At 42.1% G+C, this 16,551-nt stretch overlaps 1 protein-coding gene across 1 annotated transcript in view; it reads right to left on the bottom strand.

Moving 5' to 3' along the window:
- Nucleotides 1-16,551, bottom strand: part of Ryr3 (ryanodine receptor 3) — a 376,321-nt gene that overhangs the window by 1,639 nt on the left and 358,131 nt on the right. The window contains exons 97-106 of the mRNA XM_033765294.1: nucleotides 13,931-14,061; nucleotides 9,239-9,281; nucleotides 8,615-8,742; nucleotides 8,144-8,204; nucleotides 7,655-7,801; nucleotides 5,658-5,792; nucleotides 3,954-4,110; nucleotides 3,195-3,259; nucleotides 2,742-2,842; nucleotides 657-708 (exon numbers count right to left, since the gene is read on the bottom strand). Of these exons, the coding sequence (XP_033621185.1) occupies nucleotides 657-708; nucleotides 2,742-2,842; nucleotides 3,195-3,259; nucleotides 3,954-4,110; nucleotides 5,658-5,792; nucleotides 7,655-7,801; nucleotides 8,144-8,204; nucleotides 8,615-8,742; nucleotides 9,239-9,281; nucleotides 13,931-14,061 (1,020 nt within the window). The remainder of the gene's footprint in view (nucleotides 1-656; nucleotides 709-2,741; nucleotides 2,843-3,194; nucleotides 3,260-3,953; nucleotides 4,111-5,657; nucleotides 5,793-7,654; nucleotides 7,802-8,143; nucleotides 8,205-8,614; nucleotides 8,743-9,238; nucleotides 9,282-13,930; nucleotides 14,062-16,551) is intronic.

The following is a 16,551-nucleotide window of genomic DNA, read 5'->3' as shown; positions in this document are numbered from 1 at the left end:
GGTGGTTGCTGAGGGAATGCTGTGTGCTGGCATGGAGAGTGAGGCCACATGTGGAGGCCACTTGCCTCTTCCTTTACCGAGTGTTGGAGCTGTAAAGGGTTCCTACAAGTCCAGTGTTGAATAACTGTTCTCTACCTTTGTTTCTTTTTCAGACTTTAGTCACAGCTCTTCAACATGTCTCCCTCTCCTCTCTCCAGCTCACTTCCATGTTCCTGTAGGCACCCACACTCCAGGTTGCTGTCTCATGCCATCTTACTCTGATTCTCCGGTTCTTTCTATAGCCACCCACTCTATTTCTTGCTGTCTTTTTCTGGTAATGTTCTTCTCCCCTCCATCTATTCTGCTCTAAAGCAATAAGCACAGTGGCTTAGAAAATACGGTGGGAAGAGTTTCCAGGAGGACCGTGGAATACCAGTGATGGCAAACCTTTTAGAGCTTTCAGTGATACAAACAGCTGGTCATAGGTTCACCACCACTGGAATAGACCAAGGGCACCATGGGAATCTGGCTGCTGCTTAAGTCTCAAAGGTGATGGAAGATGCATGCAAGACCCTAATGGGGGGCGGGGTCATAGCTCAGACGTGCTATGTACTCAGACTTTGGGAAGGGAAGATCTAAAGTATAGGATACTGAGTCGAAGGCATTTTATTTCTTACCTGACCTGTGTGTTCTGTTTCATCTTTGTTAATCAGATACATGAGAAAAAACCTGGAACCAAAGGAAAAGGCCATACTAAATGAGAAAGACAATATTAGATACTTAGGTTTCTAGTTAAAGTTCATTTACAGGGATGAACTAGGCACTGGGTTCAAAACCCTTGGTGCCTTAAAAATAGGGGAAGCAAGGAAAACCATCCTTTCTTTGTTCACCTCAAAAGCAAATTCCTTGTGAATTACCATCCCAAAGCTTGAGCTGGTACCACTTACAAGGTAGCATTTTATCTACCATTTTATTAAGAAAATCATAAAATAGCCCAATCTCTCTAAAAATAAGCCAAAAATAGAGGCTCGATATCACATGTACCTCAAGGATATCACTCATGAAAAAGGGAGAAAGTATTTCATTAAATGCATCTTTTCTTTGACTGTAGATGAGTGAGAAATGCTAGTGCAGCTTTACTGGCTCTAACCATGATCTGTGACACACAAGTTTCCCAGGGGGCTATACTCTCGGCTCACATTACATGGTCTTAGATGGTTTCTAAAGGAACCAATGTCTTTTAAAAACAGGAGTGCAAGGCTGGTGGTAAGGAAGAGAGAGAAAAATTTTCAAAGGGTGGAGGAGGCAGGACTCCAGATCATGCGCTCTCTCAGGGCACTGCTGTATTTATAGTTCAGGTTTTGGCCCACAGAAGCAGCTCTTAATATGTTCGTTTCTTCCTGTTTTATTTACCGTGCCTAAGAAAGGCAGAGTCAATATTTTTATCATGTTTGAGACTCAGACCAGTAGGACATCATTCCTTCCCCAGCACATTTAACTGGCAAAGCAGCATTAAAATAAACCACTGCAACAAGAATGCTATGAGAAGCCATGGAAGGGAGTCTCAACTCGGATGACTTCCCAGCCCATCCCTCCTCTGTGATTCCCTGGTACTGACAGGGCCATGGGTGCACCTACTGGCTGTGTGTCGTCCTCTCCACTAAGGTGTTAGCACCCTTTCTGGGAATGAACAGTGACTACTGCTTACTAGGTGAGGGAGGGAATGCTAATGTTATTTTGTAAAATGTCTCTCTTTGCCACTTTGTTTGTTTGTACTGGAATTTTACTCGGGACTTTGCACTTGCAAGGCAGGCACAGTGCCACTGAGCTAAATCCCCAGCTCCCTTTGCCACTTCTTTTTGATAATACCATTTTCCCCAAAAAATCCATCCTAAAGATAGTTTAGGACTTTCTAAATAATATAGCGTAGTGGGGGTAGGCAACAGCAGTAAAGGAGCAGAGCAATTTTTCCCTTGAAAATGACCAGTTATGGAATCTGAAATATCAGAACTTATCATCCATAAGTCATACATTCTCTAAGTTGTTTCATAGGAACTCCATGGCACATAAGCTCCAGTAGCTTGTTCTTGAGCAAATGCTTTACCTTAGAAGTTCAGTACTCATTTACTGTTTACCATTGCTGCCAGACACTTCTCCAGAGCAGTAGTGGTGAACTTAGGGTGCATGCACCGCTTGGATCATTGAACGCTCTAAAAGATTCACCATCACTACTCTAGATGTTGAAAAAAGGCAGTGTGAAACACGCACACACCAAAATAGCCCACTCTCATGGAGTTAATATATTCATGGGAGCTGTGCACATATGTGGTGGCCTGAAACAGTCGCAGAAGTTGGGAAGAAAGATAAAGAGAGGGAGCCTGGGTGGTTTGCAAGTTTTGCTAACAGGGAAAAGGGGGCAACAGTTGGAAGTAAAAATGGACTTCTTGAGGATTAGAAAAAACATGGAGAGAGAGGCCTTGCCCGAGATGTATATCCTTGAAAAGAGGTGGGATCCTGGCACACCAAGGAGCTCCCTAAGTGGAAGGGAAAACAGCCCACTGTGCACATCTGTTGAGACAGGTTCTTGGGGACACATAGGATGTTCCTTTCTGGTCGCTGCTGCTTTTCCCATGCTGCTTTTGCCAGAGAGAAGGGAAGGAATAGCATCAGCAGCGACTGAAGCATGGGACATAATTTTTTTTCTTAACTCTTAAAACTCCCTTTCTCTGCCCCCATCATCTGTGTCAACTGAGAATACTCACAAGTAGTTGGCTAAGTTGTGCTCTTGTAAAGTGTGAGTCTCGAAACCATGCGGAGTTGTGTCAAAGTAGTCATTGCCAATGCCACAGATGAAACATTTAGTCTACAGAAAACAACAGATAGGAAAGGTATTAGGGAGAAAAAGGGTAACAGCCTCTGCTGAACTGAGGTGATGATGAAAAATACTTTTCTCCGAAGTGCTTTGGGCTGCTAATCATTCACTGCTCACTGCCTCCTACCCAGCTCCTCCTCAGCTGAGCAGTCAGCGTCCTTCTATCTTGGAGCAGTGGAGGGAGGGGCAGCAGCTGGGGCACCAATGCACAGAGCAGGAAGAGGACAGGCTTGGCAAACACTTCATTGGTGGTGTTGCCTGGGGCCAACCCTAGTTAATAATCACACCAATTGTTGAAAAAAATCTTTTTGTTATAAATGTAGGGGTGGCTGAGAAACCTTACCTCCATATCTTCCCGCACTTGTTCCTGCTGGTCTCTCAGCTCTCCAAAAGCATCGATAATGAGACCTAAAATTTTAAATACAGACTGCATTACTCTGGACAGTGGTCTTGGGGATAGGAGTGATGAGGGGGAGGGGCAGGGGCCACTTTGTTTTGTCCAAAAGGTGAATTATCAGCCTGAGCTCTTCAATTAAGGCAAAACAGGGAAACCACCTGCTTTTCCAGAGGTACAGGCCAGCTCTTACCACTCCTCGCACTCCACTTCAGTGCTGTGTACCAGCTCTCCTCGGAGCTCTCCCCTTACCATTCCCTCAGTCTTCTGTCTTCCTGCAGTTTGTTTTCAGTCTTCACAGTGAGTGCTTCCCCTTCGCCTGAACTGAGGGTGCTGCTTTCTAGCATATAACACTGCATATCCTACAGCATGGTACTCAGACCGAACTCAGTCTTTTCTTCCCCAATTCCTGAGAAGCTACCAAGATACAGTCCCCCTTCCTTTCCCCCAGAAGACGATAAAACATCATGTTCTCACAGTGCCTCTCTGCTCGCTCCTCACCTGACTGCTGAGAGGACAGACTGGGCCGGATGGGCCACAGCACATCTCGAGTGAGGAGGAGCCAATTCAGAATAGGGAATGGAAGGGAGTCCTTGGTGTGGATTCTCAGTTTCTTGGCTTTTTATATAGTCAAGGCCTCACATTGTGAATGCTCAAGAAATGCTAGATTATTAAACTATTCATACTTAGTATAATTGGCAACCATACCTTGAATGATGGCCAACAGGATGACAATGACGAAGAAGAAAAAGGTAATGTCAAAGACAATTCGATACATTTCATAAGGGTCACCAGCAGGGTCTTCAATTTCATCGCCAATGCCGCCGCCTGCTCTCACTCCCACATACATGTGAAAGAGGTAACACTGAGAGAGAAACACGGTGGCCATTCAGGTCAAAGAGTTTTGTGTCTGGCAAGATGGTTCCATCATTCATATGACAGCCTGTAATGGCCCAGAACCAGCAGTGGGGGACTTCGGTGGCACGGATTTTCATGCTGCTCTCAGTATCCTTGCTCAGTTTGCTGTCTGCCACGGCGGCAAAATTGTTACTATTAAATAGATTTTGGTCCATTTTTTTTTTTTAAAAAGACAGTTTTGAATTGCTTGATACAATGATTCATTTAAGGTGCATATAAAGTAAAAGATCTTTAGGGCCCGATGAGTATGGCATATGTCAGATCCTAGTTTTTATTCATTTAATTTCCAGGGTGTCAGTAGTTTTTCTTAAGCAGGCTGTAAACATTCAGGAAAGGCTCCTACTGCTTCTGCATTCCCTATAAACCTGGCAGGGCATTCTGTGCAGCATCTTAAATAGAAATTGGACATCTTAATCAGAAGTAAAAAATGCTCCAAAATCTGGAACTTGAGAGCTGACCACACAGTCACAAATTGGACACTTGGAAAATTCCACACTTGATCTAATGCGATGGGTTACAGTAATCGAAAGATAATCATATAAATTTACCTTCGGACTACATGCATGAGGTGTACATGAAGTACAGTGAATTTCACATTTAGACTTGGTCTCAGCCCCACATCACCTCATTAGGCATATGTACATACTGCAAACTTGAAAAATGCAAGACACTTCTGGTTGCAAGCATTTTGGATAGGGGTCCTACATAGACTCTTCTGCATGCTTGATGCAGTGTAGGCACTGGCTCACTGAGCAGGGCACTCATCTCTTCACCTGACTGCACGGGTTAGACTCAACAGGTAAAAGGGTGGCTTGAAAGGCAGAGCAAGAGCCTATCGAGCCTGAAGCCAGGGATGAGTCACATGGGTGCTCTACAGCCCGCTGCTGTCTTGTGGGTGCTTGTCCCAACGAGGCATGCGGAGAGTGAAGCCAACGAGTGCTCCCTCCCTCTTGTACAGAGACATGCTCACAGAGGAGCAGTCTGCTGCCACCCGTCTCTGACACACACATTGTTTTCCTAGTCACGGTAGATGGTGACTGCAGCAATGCTGGGTTCTCTCTGTCCCGCTGCTCCTAGCCTGCTAGGACCTCTCCTAACCTGACCCTGTTGTCATCAGCTTTGGTGGCTGTTTGAAAGGTCCCCACTGGCTGGCTGAAATCAAGCACCTTATTCGTGGGACATTAACTGCCCGTTCTGAGAGAGTAGAGGAAGTGTGCGTTCCAGGAAGCTTCAGAAGGGTCATCCATGAGAGGTCCCCTCCTCATCCCAGACAAAGGGAGAGGGATGGTGATGCTGCTGCAGTGTGCTTCCCTTTCCATGAGGCTTTGCTCCCACACAGGAAACCTGTTTCTCCCTCTTCTCTGTACCCACCCCCCCACGGGCCATCTATTTTATTAGATTGTAACTAGGGCTCCGGCACTCAGTACTCCAGGCCACACCATGGCCCTTCTCTCGCAGGGAGGCAGTGTGACCTGGTGGCCTTGGGGGGCTCACCGTCATCATGTCGTCACACTTCATGTCGGGCTCGTTGTCGTCTTCGCTTTTGTTGTAGAACTTGCGGAAGAAGTTGAAAGCCACCACCGTGTAGAGGTAGACCACCACTGCCAGGAGGCCGACGGTCAGGACCAGCTGTGGGGGAGAGGGCAGAGAAAAGGAGAAGGGCTAGGAGCTCCACCGTGGGGGTTCAGGAACAACTCAAAACAGGAGCTGGGAGGCCCAGCAAGGAGTGAAAGGGGGCTGGTGAGAGGCTGGTGGTGGAGAAAATTATACTGTGGGCAGAGAGGGACAGACAAGGGTTAAACAGAGTAATGACAGGGTGTCAGGGGCTGAATCGTGTCCCCCCCAGTGAATATGCTAAAGCCCTAATCACCACACTTCGTGAATATGAACGTTTTGGAGGAAGAGCCTTTACAGAGCTGATTAAGATAGAAGAAGCAGGCTGAGGCAGAATCCAACTTAACTGGTGTCCTTAAAAGATTAGGACACCAGATGCACGCACACACAGAGGGACAGGCGTGTTAAAAGGCCTCCACCAGAGGGCAGCTGTTCACAAACCCTGAAGAGGTCTCAGAGGAAACAAACCCTGTCCGCCTGAAGAGATGTCCCAGCTCCAGAAGTAGACCCAGGCTGCCACCCCCTTGGGGGCAGTTTATTACAGCAGCCCTGGCAGAGTAACAGTGTACTGCCTTGGGCCTCTGTACACTATCAAAGTACCCAAGCGCTGAGGAGCGAGGGTGTTACAAGAAGATCACATTGTTTTTTTAACAGAGCTAGCAGTTCCCAGGGCTGGACAACACGGCTTCCACTCTAATGTGGCTTAAAAAAAAAAAAACCCCAAAAACAAAAAACCAAAGGTTCCTTGGAGTTACTACAAGAATTACAATGGCTCAGCCAGCTAACATTTTTTCACTGAGAAGTGCGCCCAGGCCCTTTGTGGGATCACACGGCATGACAACTTTAGACTTTAGTAGGCAAGGGCTCAAGCAGATGCATGAGGGGTCCAGGGACCTGCACACGTTGCTCATACCAGGGACTGGGTACCAGGCTGCAGACGAGGAGATGAGCAAGATTACAATTGCTGCCTTCGAGGAGCTACACAAAAGGGAGTGGGCACGAGTGTTAAGTGCCACAGCAGATACATATTCGGTGGCCTCTCAAGGGAGGAGTAGTTATTCAGGCCTTGGATAGAGGGCTTCACAGAAAGCAGCTGGTTTAGGAAATATGAGAAAGAATTTGGACTTTACACCGAAGGAAAGCAAAGGGCCGGAGTCTAATTCCTGCCCCTTAGCAGTTGTGTGGTCTTACATAATTTGCTTGGCTTCTCTGAGCCTTAGTTCTATTATCTGTCAAGTGTGCAAAACATCAATCATACCAGGTGGTGGTGAGACTGTCCCAATATCTGGGACACGGCACAAGCCTGGCACATTTTAATTTCCTTGCTTTCCTCCTTCACATGTAAGCCTCATACATAAGGAAATTGTGAGGAATGAAATGCTGAGCAGTTTGAATTTGTAGACAAGAAGCTATTGAAGGATTTTAATATTGCTATATCTAGTAGTTTATATATATTTATTTTACACACTAAAAATATAAAATATGTGTCATAACTCACTGGTCCTTAATTAGGGACACATGACAAATATCTGGGGAGTTTTCTAATTATACATGTCTACCTGCTAACTTCCAGGAGGGTATCAGAGCCACAGAGAAAGAAGTAGCCCTAACAAGGTTCTCCAAATTGTTCCAGGAATGTCCATTACTTTGTTTATCATCTCTCTGCTCCTCTGCATCATTTCAGGTTTCAGAGTCTCCAAATCAAGGTCTTATGACTCTCACATGACAACTGCAGTTATATTTTTAATTGGATAATGTTTTGCAAAGCAATCACTGTTCATTCAAGTGTCTGGCCAAGAAAGGCACATTATATGTTATGACACATTCATTCCTGTGCTATCTGTTGTCCTATTTCCCAATTGGTATAAGCCCAATACCTGTTTGCCATTGTGAGTTACAGATGACAGAATAGTCCTCAAGGTCTTGAAGCCCATTGCAATATCCAATAAATGAGCAGCAAAGAAGAAGTTGTTGTAGTGGCCCAGGATCGACATGGTTGTGTACCAGGCAAGGTAGAGAAAGGACTGGAAATGGAAAAAAAAAAAAAAAAAAGTAACCATTTCTCAGGCATTTGTGCAGCATGATGTGCTCATCGAGATATTCTTTTTCACATTTCTGGGAACAAAGTGAGCACAGGGGATGTGGGTGCCGAGCAGTTATGACGTGGGGTGAGGACTGCAAGGTGACACCCAACTGCCTTACACTACTGCCCAAGGGAGAAGAGTGCCCCATGCCCTAAGGCTCTTGGTCTCTGAGAAGCAGTCCCTGAAGCTTTCTGGGCAGCCCCTGGCTCGTTTCCCTGTGGAATCCAGTCGCATCTCTGAATGTGGGGTACAGAATCTTGTTTTTCCAGGTATGACACTTACATTGTCAGTGAAAACAACCCCCAGCTTCCAGATATGGTATTTCATGTCGATGGAACTCAGCCTAAAGAGGAGCGAATAATTTCATAATTTATAAATGTCAAGATTTAGTTAAGCGTTTAATAAGGGGGGAATTAAGCTTTTTTTTCCTCTCAGGTTTAATAACCTAAATAAAGCAGTGAACTTTACTAAGTTATATAGGTTCCCCAGAGACAAAGACACAGAACCAGACATCCTGAAATCTTAATCCTTCTCTGCTGGCTCTACTGGGCATAAAGAAATCTGATTGATTTTCAAGTTTTTAAAAGCCATCGTCTCCCAATATGTTAGATTCTAGATGAAACACCTGTGGCAGACCAGGGCCTAAGAGAACAAAGACAGGGCTGTACTCTTCTCCTCTAGCACAGTGGAGAGGGATGGGAAAAACAAGGGTCTATGTTAGCTACTTTGGATTTTAACTCCTAAGCTCCGTACCATGACACTAGAGAAGCTGCCTCTGCTTTGGTCTCTTCCACTGGGCTAAAGTCAAGGGCATTTTTGTCCAAACCCAGGAGTTCAGCTATGCGCTCTGCTCCGTAGAGATCTCCATACTTGTTAATCACCTACAGTGAGAGACGACAGAGTGAGCTTGGGCCACACATCATTATCCACCTAAACCTAGGGTTACAGTTCCATTCAATGAGTGTCACTAGCTCTGTGGTCTTTGAACTTTGCTACCCTTGGGGCTTTTCCAAGGGGTTGATGAAGACATATTTCAAAATGCAACAGAAAAGGAGAAAAAAAAAATCCCCAGAGAGAACTGAAGTGTTAAAGGCAATGAAGTGAGCTCTGCTTTGGAGCTGGTATCATTTTGGAGGGGAGAAAAAAATGCTATTGTGCAGAATAGAAGCATCATGTTAAGCTGTTGAAGACAGACTGAGAATGAGGTTGAAAACCTACAGACTGTCATACACTACCACTTCTGTGGCTCACTCCCCTCAGGATAATATGACAGAACTAACATCACGTTTATGCGTGTCTGTCTACGGAACGCCTGATGATAAGTATGTGCTATGTTTCTTTGTGATCACGGAACTCACCCCTGCTCACAAAGCATACCTTTCTCTTCACAAACTTGTCCCAGTAGTTATTAGGAAAGGATCTGAAAACACAAATGAAAAAGGCAGGTTCTTAATTCTTAAAACATCAAGGAAAGCACATCAAGAAACTTCCTAGTTTGAGTGTCTGGACCTGTGATCTTTTCGGTTTCTGTCCTGCTCACTGAAGAATTCAAGACTTGATTGAAGTTCAGAGTCATCAGAGACCTACTGATGTTTGGTTTTTACTACTTTGTCTCGACTTCTGAAACATTTGAAAACCACTCTGCATTTTAAAAAAGTCTCAATATTATGACTAAGAACCAGGAATTCAGAGGACAGACTAGCCAAAAGCAACTACTGTATGTTTCTCTGTTTCCTGAAACTTGCCCAGCCTACAGCACCCACCTCATGCTGCATGCCCAGCTCCTAGATGCCAACTGTGTTTGCTACCCATGTGTCCACTGTTACTTTCATGCCTGGGCAGGCTTCCTGTGCCCCTGCAACTGCAGAAGTTGTTATACGTCTCTTGATCCTTCTCCTGATCCCAGCAGAAATAGAAACTAAACCTAGGTTCACAATTCCATTCAATGAGTGTCACTAACTGGAGTTAATATGAGGGATGCTAGATATAAAATGTATACATAACTTACATAGGGCTTGTCTTAACATGAATGCTTCTCTCTCTCTCTCTCTCTCTCTCTCTCTCTCTCTCTCAAAGTCAGTTTTGTGACGTCTGCTTTCTTCAGGGATTCACAGCCCTGTTTCCTTTGGAGGCGGGTTCCTTGTTCAATTCCACACTCCCCAGTGTCCCCAGGGAGATGGTCTTTCTTCTTCTGCCTGTACTTACACCAGCTTCACTGCAAATAACTTCTTATCATTCAAGTTGAGAAAGAATTGCCACCTTCAGACACGTTGGCAAAAACTGTTTAAAATGTTGATCCTATCTAGAATGGCTGGATCCGTTCTGGGAGGGTTCTGTGTAAGGCTGCATTACAGCTGAACCTCTGGCCCTTGGTATGTGCATTCTTAACTTTCCTTTATTTGAGCTATTGTTTCAGGATCTGAAGCACAACAGTCCCCTATCCTACAGAGATCAGATGGTGAGGAGGAAGTGGGGACCTTGCAGTAAAATATGACCTTGAGCAAAGGCCATCTCTCCCACAACAGGGTTGTAGTTTTCTTGTTTTTGTTTAGTATCGGATTTGAGCTTAGGTCCTCATGCTTGCCGGGCAGGCACTGTGCTGTTGAGCTACATTCCAGCCCTGGGTTGTAGTTTAAAAAAAAAAATTATGTAAAAAATTTTGTGGCTCATTAAAGCAGTTTCTTTGTCTTAATCATCTAACTACCACTTAAAAACAAAAACATATGCTGGTGTTACAGAATAAACTGCTCCATAGACTTATCGCTGGAGGATGAAAATGTTTTCTTCCTTCTCTGTACATTCTCTGCTGCTTGATTTTTTTCATGCACTGCATTTAGAATCTAAAAACAAGCAGACACCATGCCATGCGTCCTCTGCTGGACCAGTATCTCTTTCCTTTAAAATCCATTATGAAGAAGGGAATGGAATTAATATGAGAAAATGAAAAAATGGAAACAAAGTCTTTGTAATTAGGGAAGGGTGGAGGGGTTGAACGGAGGGCAGGGGAATGAGGAAAAAATAAGAACCAAGATAGATTATTAAAGGTACAAATTTCCAATGATGAATATTATTATATTGTATACCTAAAACGTACCAATAAAATTAATGTTAAAAATCTGTTATGAAATGATTTGTAACATATTCAGCTTTGATCATAGTTTGTCCTCAGTAGATTTCCAAGTGGTGCTGAGGGTCACTGACCATAGCCTGTGGGGCAAGAGGCTTTCAAGGACAGGACCTGACTATGGTCCAATCACTTTTAATTTTTTGTCATCTGACTAGGGAATTAGGGATCAGAAGCTCCTTGAAGGTAGGACATATGTTTTTCACCTGGTAATATTCCTTAAAATAAGGCATAGACAACAGGAATTCAGAAAGAAAATGCATAGAGAATATATTTACATACAAATGGTCAGAAAAATTATAAGATGCTCAACCTCTTTAGTAATCAGAGAAATGTACAATGAGGTGCCATTACACACCTCAGATCAGTAAAATTTTCTGACAATAGCAAGTGCTGACAAATAAAGAAGTAGAAACTCTCAGTACAGTATTTTTAGAGTGTACTATATTGAAACAAATATTTTACATATTCTACTATTCAGCAAATACCTTCCCTGGTCTACACTCTAGAGAAATTCTTTGATTTGTATACCAGATATAAGAATGTTCACAGAGCACTTTTAAAATTTATTTAAAAAAATTTTTTGGATCACTTTTAAAAAATAGAAACTGGAATACCCACAGTCAGAAAAATAGATAAATATATGTTAATACACTAAAATATCGATACAAACCATAGGTATACACATCAATATAGGTGAGAACCAAATCAAATGTCTAACAAAAGATTCAAATGACACTAATAATTTACTGACACTAATAACCCCATTTTTGTAAAGCTCAAAATAGTTAAAATGAAGTGATATATTTAAAGACAGATACCTAAGTGATAAAACTATAACTTAAAGCAGGAGAGTGTATACCACTAATTTTTTTTTTTTTTTGTACCAGAGATCAAACTCAGGTCCTTATGGTTGTGAGGCAGGCAGCAGAGCTAAATCCCCAGCCCATGAATAATAACTAATTGAGCATTAACATAAATATTAGAAAGAAGTTAGCTGGAGTTAGAAGGATATGATCAAGGAGGATAGCACAGAGGGCTTTCAAGTTTTATCTTTTTGGTACCAGGGATCGAACTCAGGCCCTTGTGCTTGGAAGGCAGGCGAAGGAACCACTGAGCCAAATCCCCAGCCTGGCTTTCAAGTTTTTAGCTGTGTTCTGTTTTTTAATTTTTGTGGTTTATCCTTAAAAATACACACATATATTTTGCATGTCTTGTATATGTGCATTTAAGAAAATAAGAAAGCTTAGCATAGACAGTAGGTATTAAAACACAGCTTAGGAGGGTTATTCCAATGCTATATAGCATAGTAGGCCAACTACAGTCTATAATTCATTACACATTTCAAAATAACTGGAGAGAGCTTGAAGGCTCCTAAAACTAGAAATGATAATATCTGAGGAGATGGAAATGTTAATTACCTTGATTTGATCATTAAACACTGTGTACATCTTTTGAATTATAATACTGTATCCCACAACAAAGTATAAATATGTAAATTAAAATTATATTTGAAAAAATAAAGCAGTTCCTCATAATATAAAAATAATTGAAAAAGTTGAAAAGCACTCCATGTACTGATGCCATTATTGCAAAAAAAAAAATTAAAGGTTAGATAAGAAAATTTAAAGCATCTATTCATTCTATGTATGCATTTCCTTATTCATGGAGCTTTAAGTCCCTTGAATTAAAAAGTACTAGCAAATATCATTATTGTGATATTTTAGAGTATTTGTTTCATTATCACCTCAGGATAAATTTCTGTAAATTGAGTTGCACTTTTACTGGGACTTTTAGGCCACATCACCTTGTACCTTAGACTCACACATTACTGATAACTACAAAAAGCTTCCCAAAGAATTACATTATTTAGTAATGTCAAAAACTTCCACAGTGTCATGGCAAAGGATCAAAAACAATGCTAGTAGTTCCATATGTTTGCCGTGTGTATCTGGCAGGGATCTGAAGCAGAGACAGACTGGATTTGCACTGCTCTTGTTTTTTATGTCCCTAAGAAAGGAGCCTTTCCTTCCTAGAAACTGTAAAAAAAAAAAAAAAAAAAAAGTTTAGTTATACCTTTGCAGCCTATGAGTTTGATCATCTTTGTTTAAGAAGCAATTTTCTTCCCCTTGAGTCTAGGTAGGTAGTAGTTGTTTCTAAATCTGTATATCTTAATTGGCATGGCCGAGTTCCCACACAGTCAACCTTTGTTTACACAGCTAATCCTGTTTCTTTACTTTCACCATAATAATTTATCTTCCACCTCTCATTTTTATTATTGTGACTGTACTGGCATTAGAGAACACTATTTGCTAATAGTGATGGCCACTTTTTGAACAGTTAGGGGAAAGACAACGCATAACTTTTTAAAAAATACCAGTGGATTCTTGGACAGTGTTGGGGATCGAACCCAGGGCTTCGCACTTGCTAGGTAAGTACTCTTCCACTGAACTATCCTAGCTCATGAGTAACAGTTTGATGCCTACCACGCACCAAGCACATGCTAGGCATTTCACATTCGTTATTCCTTAAAGGACTATTACCAATATGATTTTTTATTTAAAGAGACACCTTCAGTGATGGTCATAGGACTTGCCTCACCATGGGGGGCTCTGGAGAAGCTGACTCTAGACCTCTTGGCCAGGTAAGTCCTGGAAACACTCAATGTATGACACACACAGGGAAATCTAGTTTAGGTCATATTGTACTGGACATCTGTTAATTAAATATGCTTGGTCCTTCCTGATATTCTCTGACCTCCATCCAAGCCACTGAGATACGACCTACAAGTATTTGAGGGGAAATAGGCACGTTATTGAACAAGCAAAGGAGAAAAGATCTGAAAAACCGAAGGAAAGCTTACATTAATTAGTTAGCAAGGCTAGGAAAGAGTTACTCTGTGTATAAAAGAAAGTCCTTTCGTGTTGGGGTGGAGGGACACTTACGGTGTGTTGATGACTAGGCGGTCCCACTGCCCCTTGATGTCGTCCTCAGATGGCTGCTCAGTGATGTACAGGCCATCGAACTCCAGCTTCCTGGCAATTTCTTTTTCCCTTTTGAATACCACCAAAGGGACCTAGGAGTGGGAAGACACTAGTTATTCAGATAAGGTTTTATGATTAAAGCACCTGCTGCCAGGCATTTGTCCCAAATTAACCTTCCAGCTTCAGAGCAGTAATCTCCTTATACTGAGATTTTAGGGTACCAGTTGTGGGATGAAAGCCAAGTAAATCTCTTCTTACGCCTTTGGCTAATATACATGTTCCTCTAAGAGCCGATCTGATGTGGGGCCATCCTTTAAGGTTTCAGCTAAATAGCCGATATTAATAGAAGCTGGACTTCTGGATCTATCCTGGTGAGAAAGCCTTGTTTAGATGTGTGCCAGGGCTGAATAGTTAGGTTTCCTCACACTTCTAGGCTTGGGATTGAACCAAGATTTAGAAAGGACAATTGTTATGATTTAGATCTTAAATGTTTCCCCAGAGTCTCATGTTTGGATGACGGATCTGGTCGGAGGGGTGGATCACCAGAGGTGTGACCTGGAAGGATATATTTTCATCCCTGGCTTCTCTCTTCTCTTTCTGCTTCCTGGCCACTATGGGGGCACTGAACAGTTTTCTTTTGCCATGTCCTTTTGTTATGCTGTTTCTGATTTGGAGCCAGCCAGCCATGGACTGAATCCTCTGAAAATTTTGAGGCAAAATAAACCTCAAGTTGTGGGTATTGGATATTGTGTCCAGCAACATGAAAGTGATACATCAATCTATTCTATTTTAGAACAAATTGGTCGGCCACAGTAATGTGTTGAAATATTCCAACTCTCTTCCACGACTAGGGTCATAGGCAGTAAGTGGTTTCATGAAACACTGTTTGTGAGTTAGAATATAAGGATTCAGAGGACTCTGTGTATTGCCTTTTGGTTGAAGTTTTTTTTTTTCCTGCAAAGAGCTTCTGCCAGGCAGTAGCACACCTATATATTACCAACAATCACTCCGTATTCTCTCACACAGTAGAACCATCTTATGTGTGGGGGATACATTTCACGACCCTCAAGGAATGCCTGAAACCATGGATATGACCAAACCTTACACACACTATGTCTTTTCCTGTACATACAAACACAAATTTAATGTCTTTCTCATCTTAACTAGGTATACAGTATGTGTTGCATAATACAACTTTATCATACAGTGAAACCATTTCTTTTTCAGTTTGAGGTGTGACAGCAAAACCAGCACACATTTCTTTATTCTTCTTCAGTTTCATAGTCAGAATATTTATTCTACAGATGTTAGCAAACAGCATAGGATTCTTCTTACATTATTATTTCCTTATTATTATTATTGTTATTCCTCTTGTACTTTGGGGCCATCATTAAGCAAAATCAGGGTTACTTGCATTGTTCTGTGATACCTTGACATTCAATCTGATAACTGAGAGGGCTTCTAAGTGCATATACAGTGTGATACACTGGACAAGGAAGTAGTATATACAGGGAAGTAGTATATACAGTATGGATACACTGGACAAAGGGATGACTCAGTCCCACATGAGACAGGCAGGATGATGTAATTCTGTGCTAGTTTGATGCATGTCCTAGATGGGACAGAGAGAATGGTATAATTCATTGTGCTACTCAGGATGGCGTGCAATTTAAAACTTATGAGTTGTTCCATTTATGTAAATTTTAATTTAATGTCTTTGAACTTCAGTTGACTGTGGGTAACCGAAACCATGGATAAGGAGGGACTGCCATAATTTTAGCTATAATTTTAGACTACACACAGTAACATGGCTCTAAAAACCCACCATCGAAGGGGATTGCAGAAAGGGATGGAAAAGTAATTCACTCACTTCAACCAAGCATACATGTATTTCCATGTGAGACAGAATGAGGTCAGAGAATACTGCCAAATCCCAGGAAAGAAGAGGTCAGGATAGCCAGAGCTTCTCTAGCCAGAAAAGCTTAATTCAGACAGAGCCTGGGCTTCTTGGTCATTTGGAACACCACTTGGCTACTTAGTGACATCCCTGAGAATGTAGTCTCCAAACTTTCTTTTAATAATTCTTTCTCAAAACTCATTATATGCATTTATCCCACACAGCTCCTTTATTTCCAAACAAAAGGACAAAACACAGACAATGATTTGAATCTTGTCCCTTTTTCTTTTTTTGGTACCGGGGATCAAATTTGGTTCCTTGCGCTTGTAAGGCAGGTGGCAGAACCACTGAGCTAAATCCCCAACACCTCTTTTTCTTTATGGCAGTGAACACTGGAGAAACAAGACTAAAGGAAGTGGCAAAGGCTAGTCATGGGCATTGAATACTGTGAGGAATCAACAATTGCTGTTAGTTAATGGATGATGTGGGGAAAAAAAGCAAAGCCAAAGCTACTCTGACTAATGTCTGTTCTTTTTTGAAATAACTTCAAACAATGATAACACCATGACTTAGATTAGTTCTGATCTCTGGGATTCTTAGGTTTTCTAGGAGTTTGTTTACTCTTGAGAGCACGTCCACATTTTTCTTCACTATGTACATCTTTTTTTTTTTTTTTTTTTTTTTT

This window comes from Fukomys damarensis, unplaced genomic scaffold (assembly GCF_012274545.1).
Source record: "Fukomys damarensis isolate Sample0158 unplaced genomic scaffold, DMR_v1.0_HiC HiC_scaffold_17, whole genome shotgun sequence".
NCBI classification, from domain to species: Eukaryota; Metazoa; Chordata; class Mammalia; order Rodentia; family Bathyergidae; genus Fukomys; species Fukomys damarensis.
The sequence above is the reverse complement of the archived record's forward strand: the minus strand, read 5'-3'. Positions and strand labels throughout refer to the sequence as shown.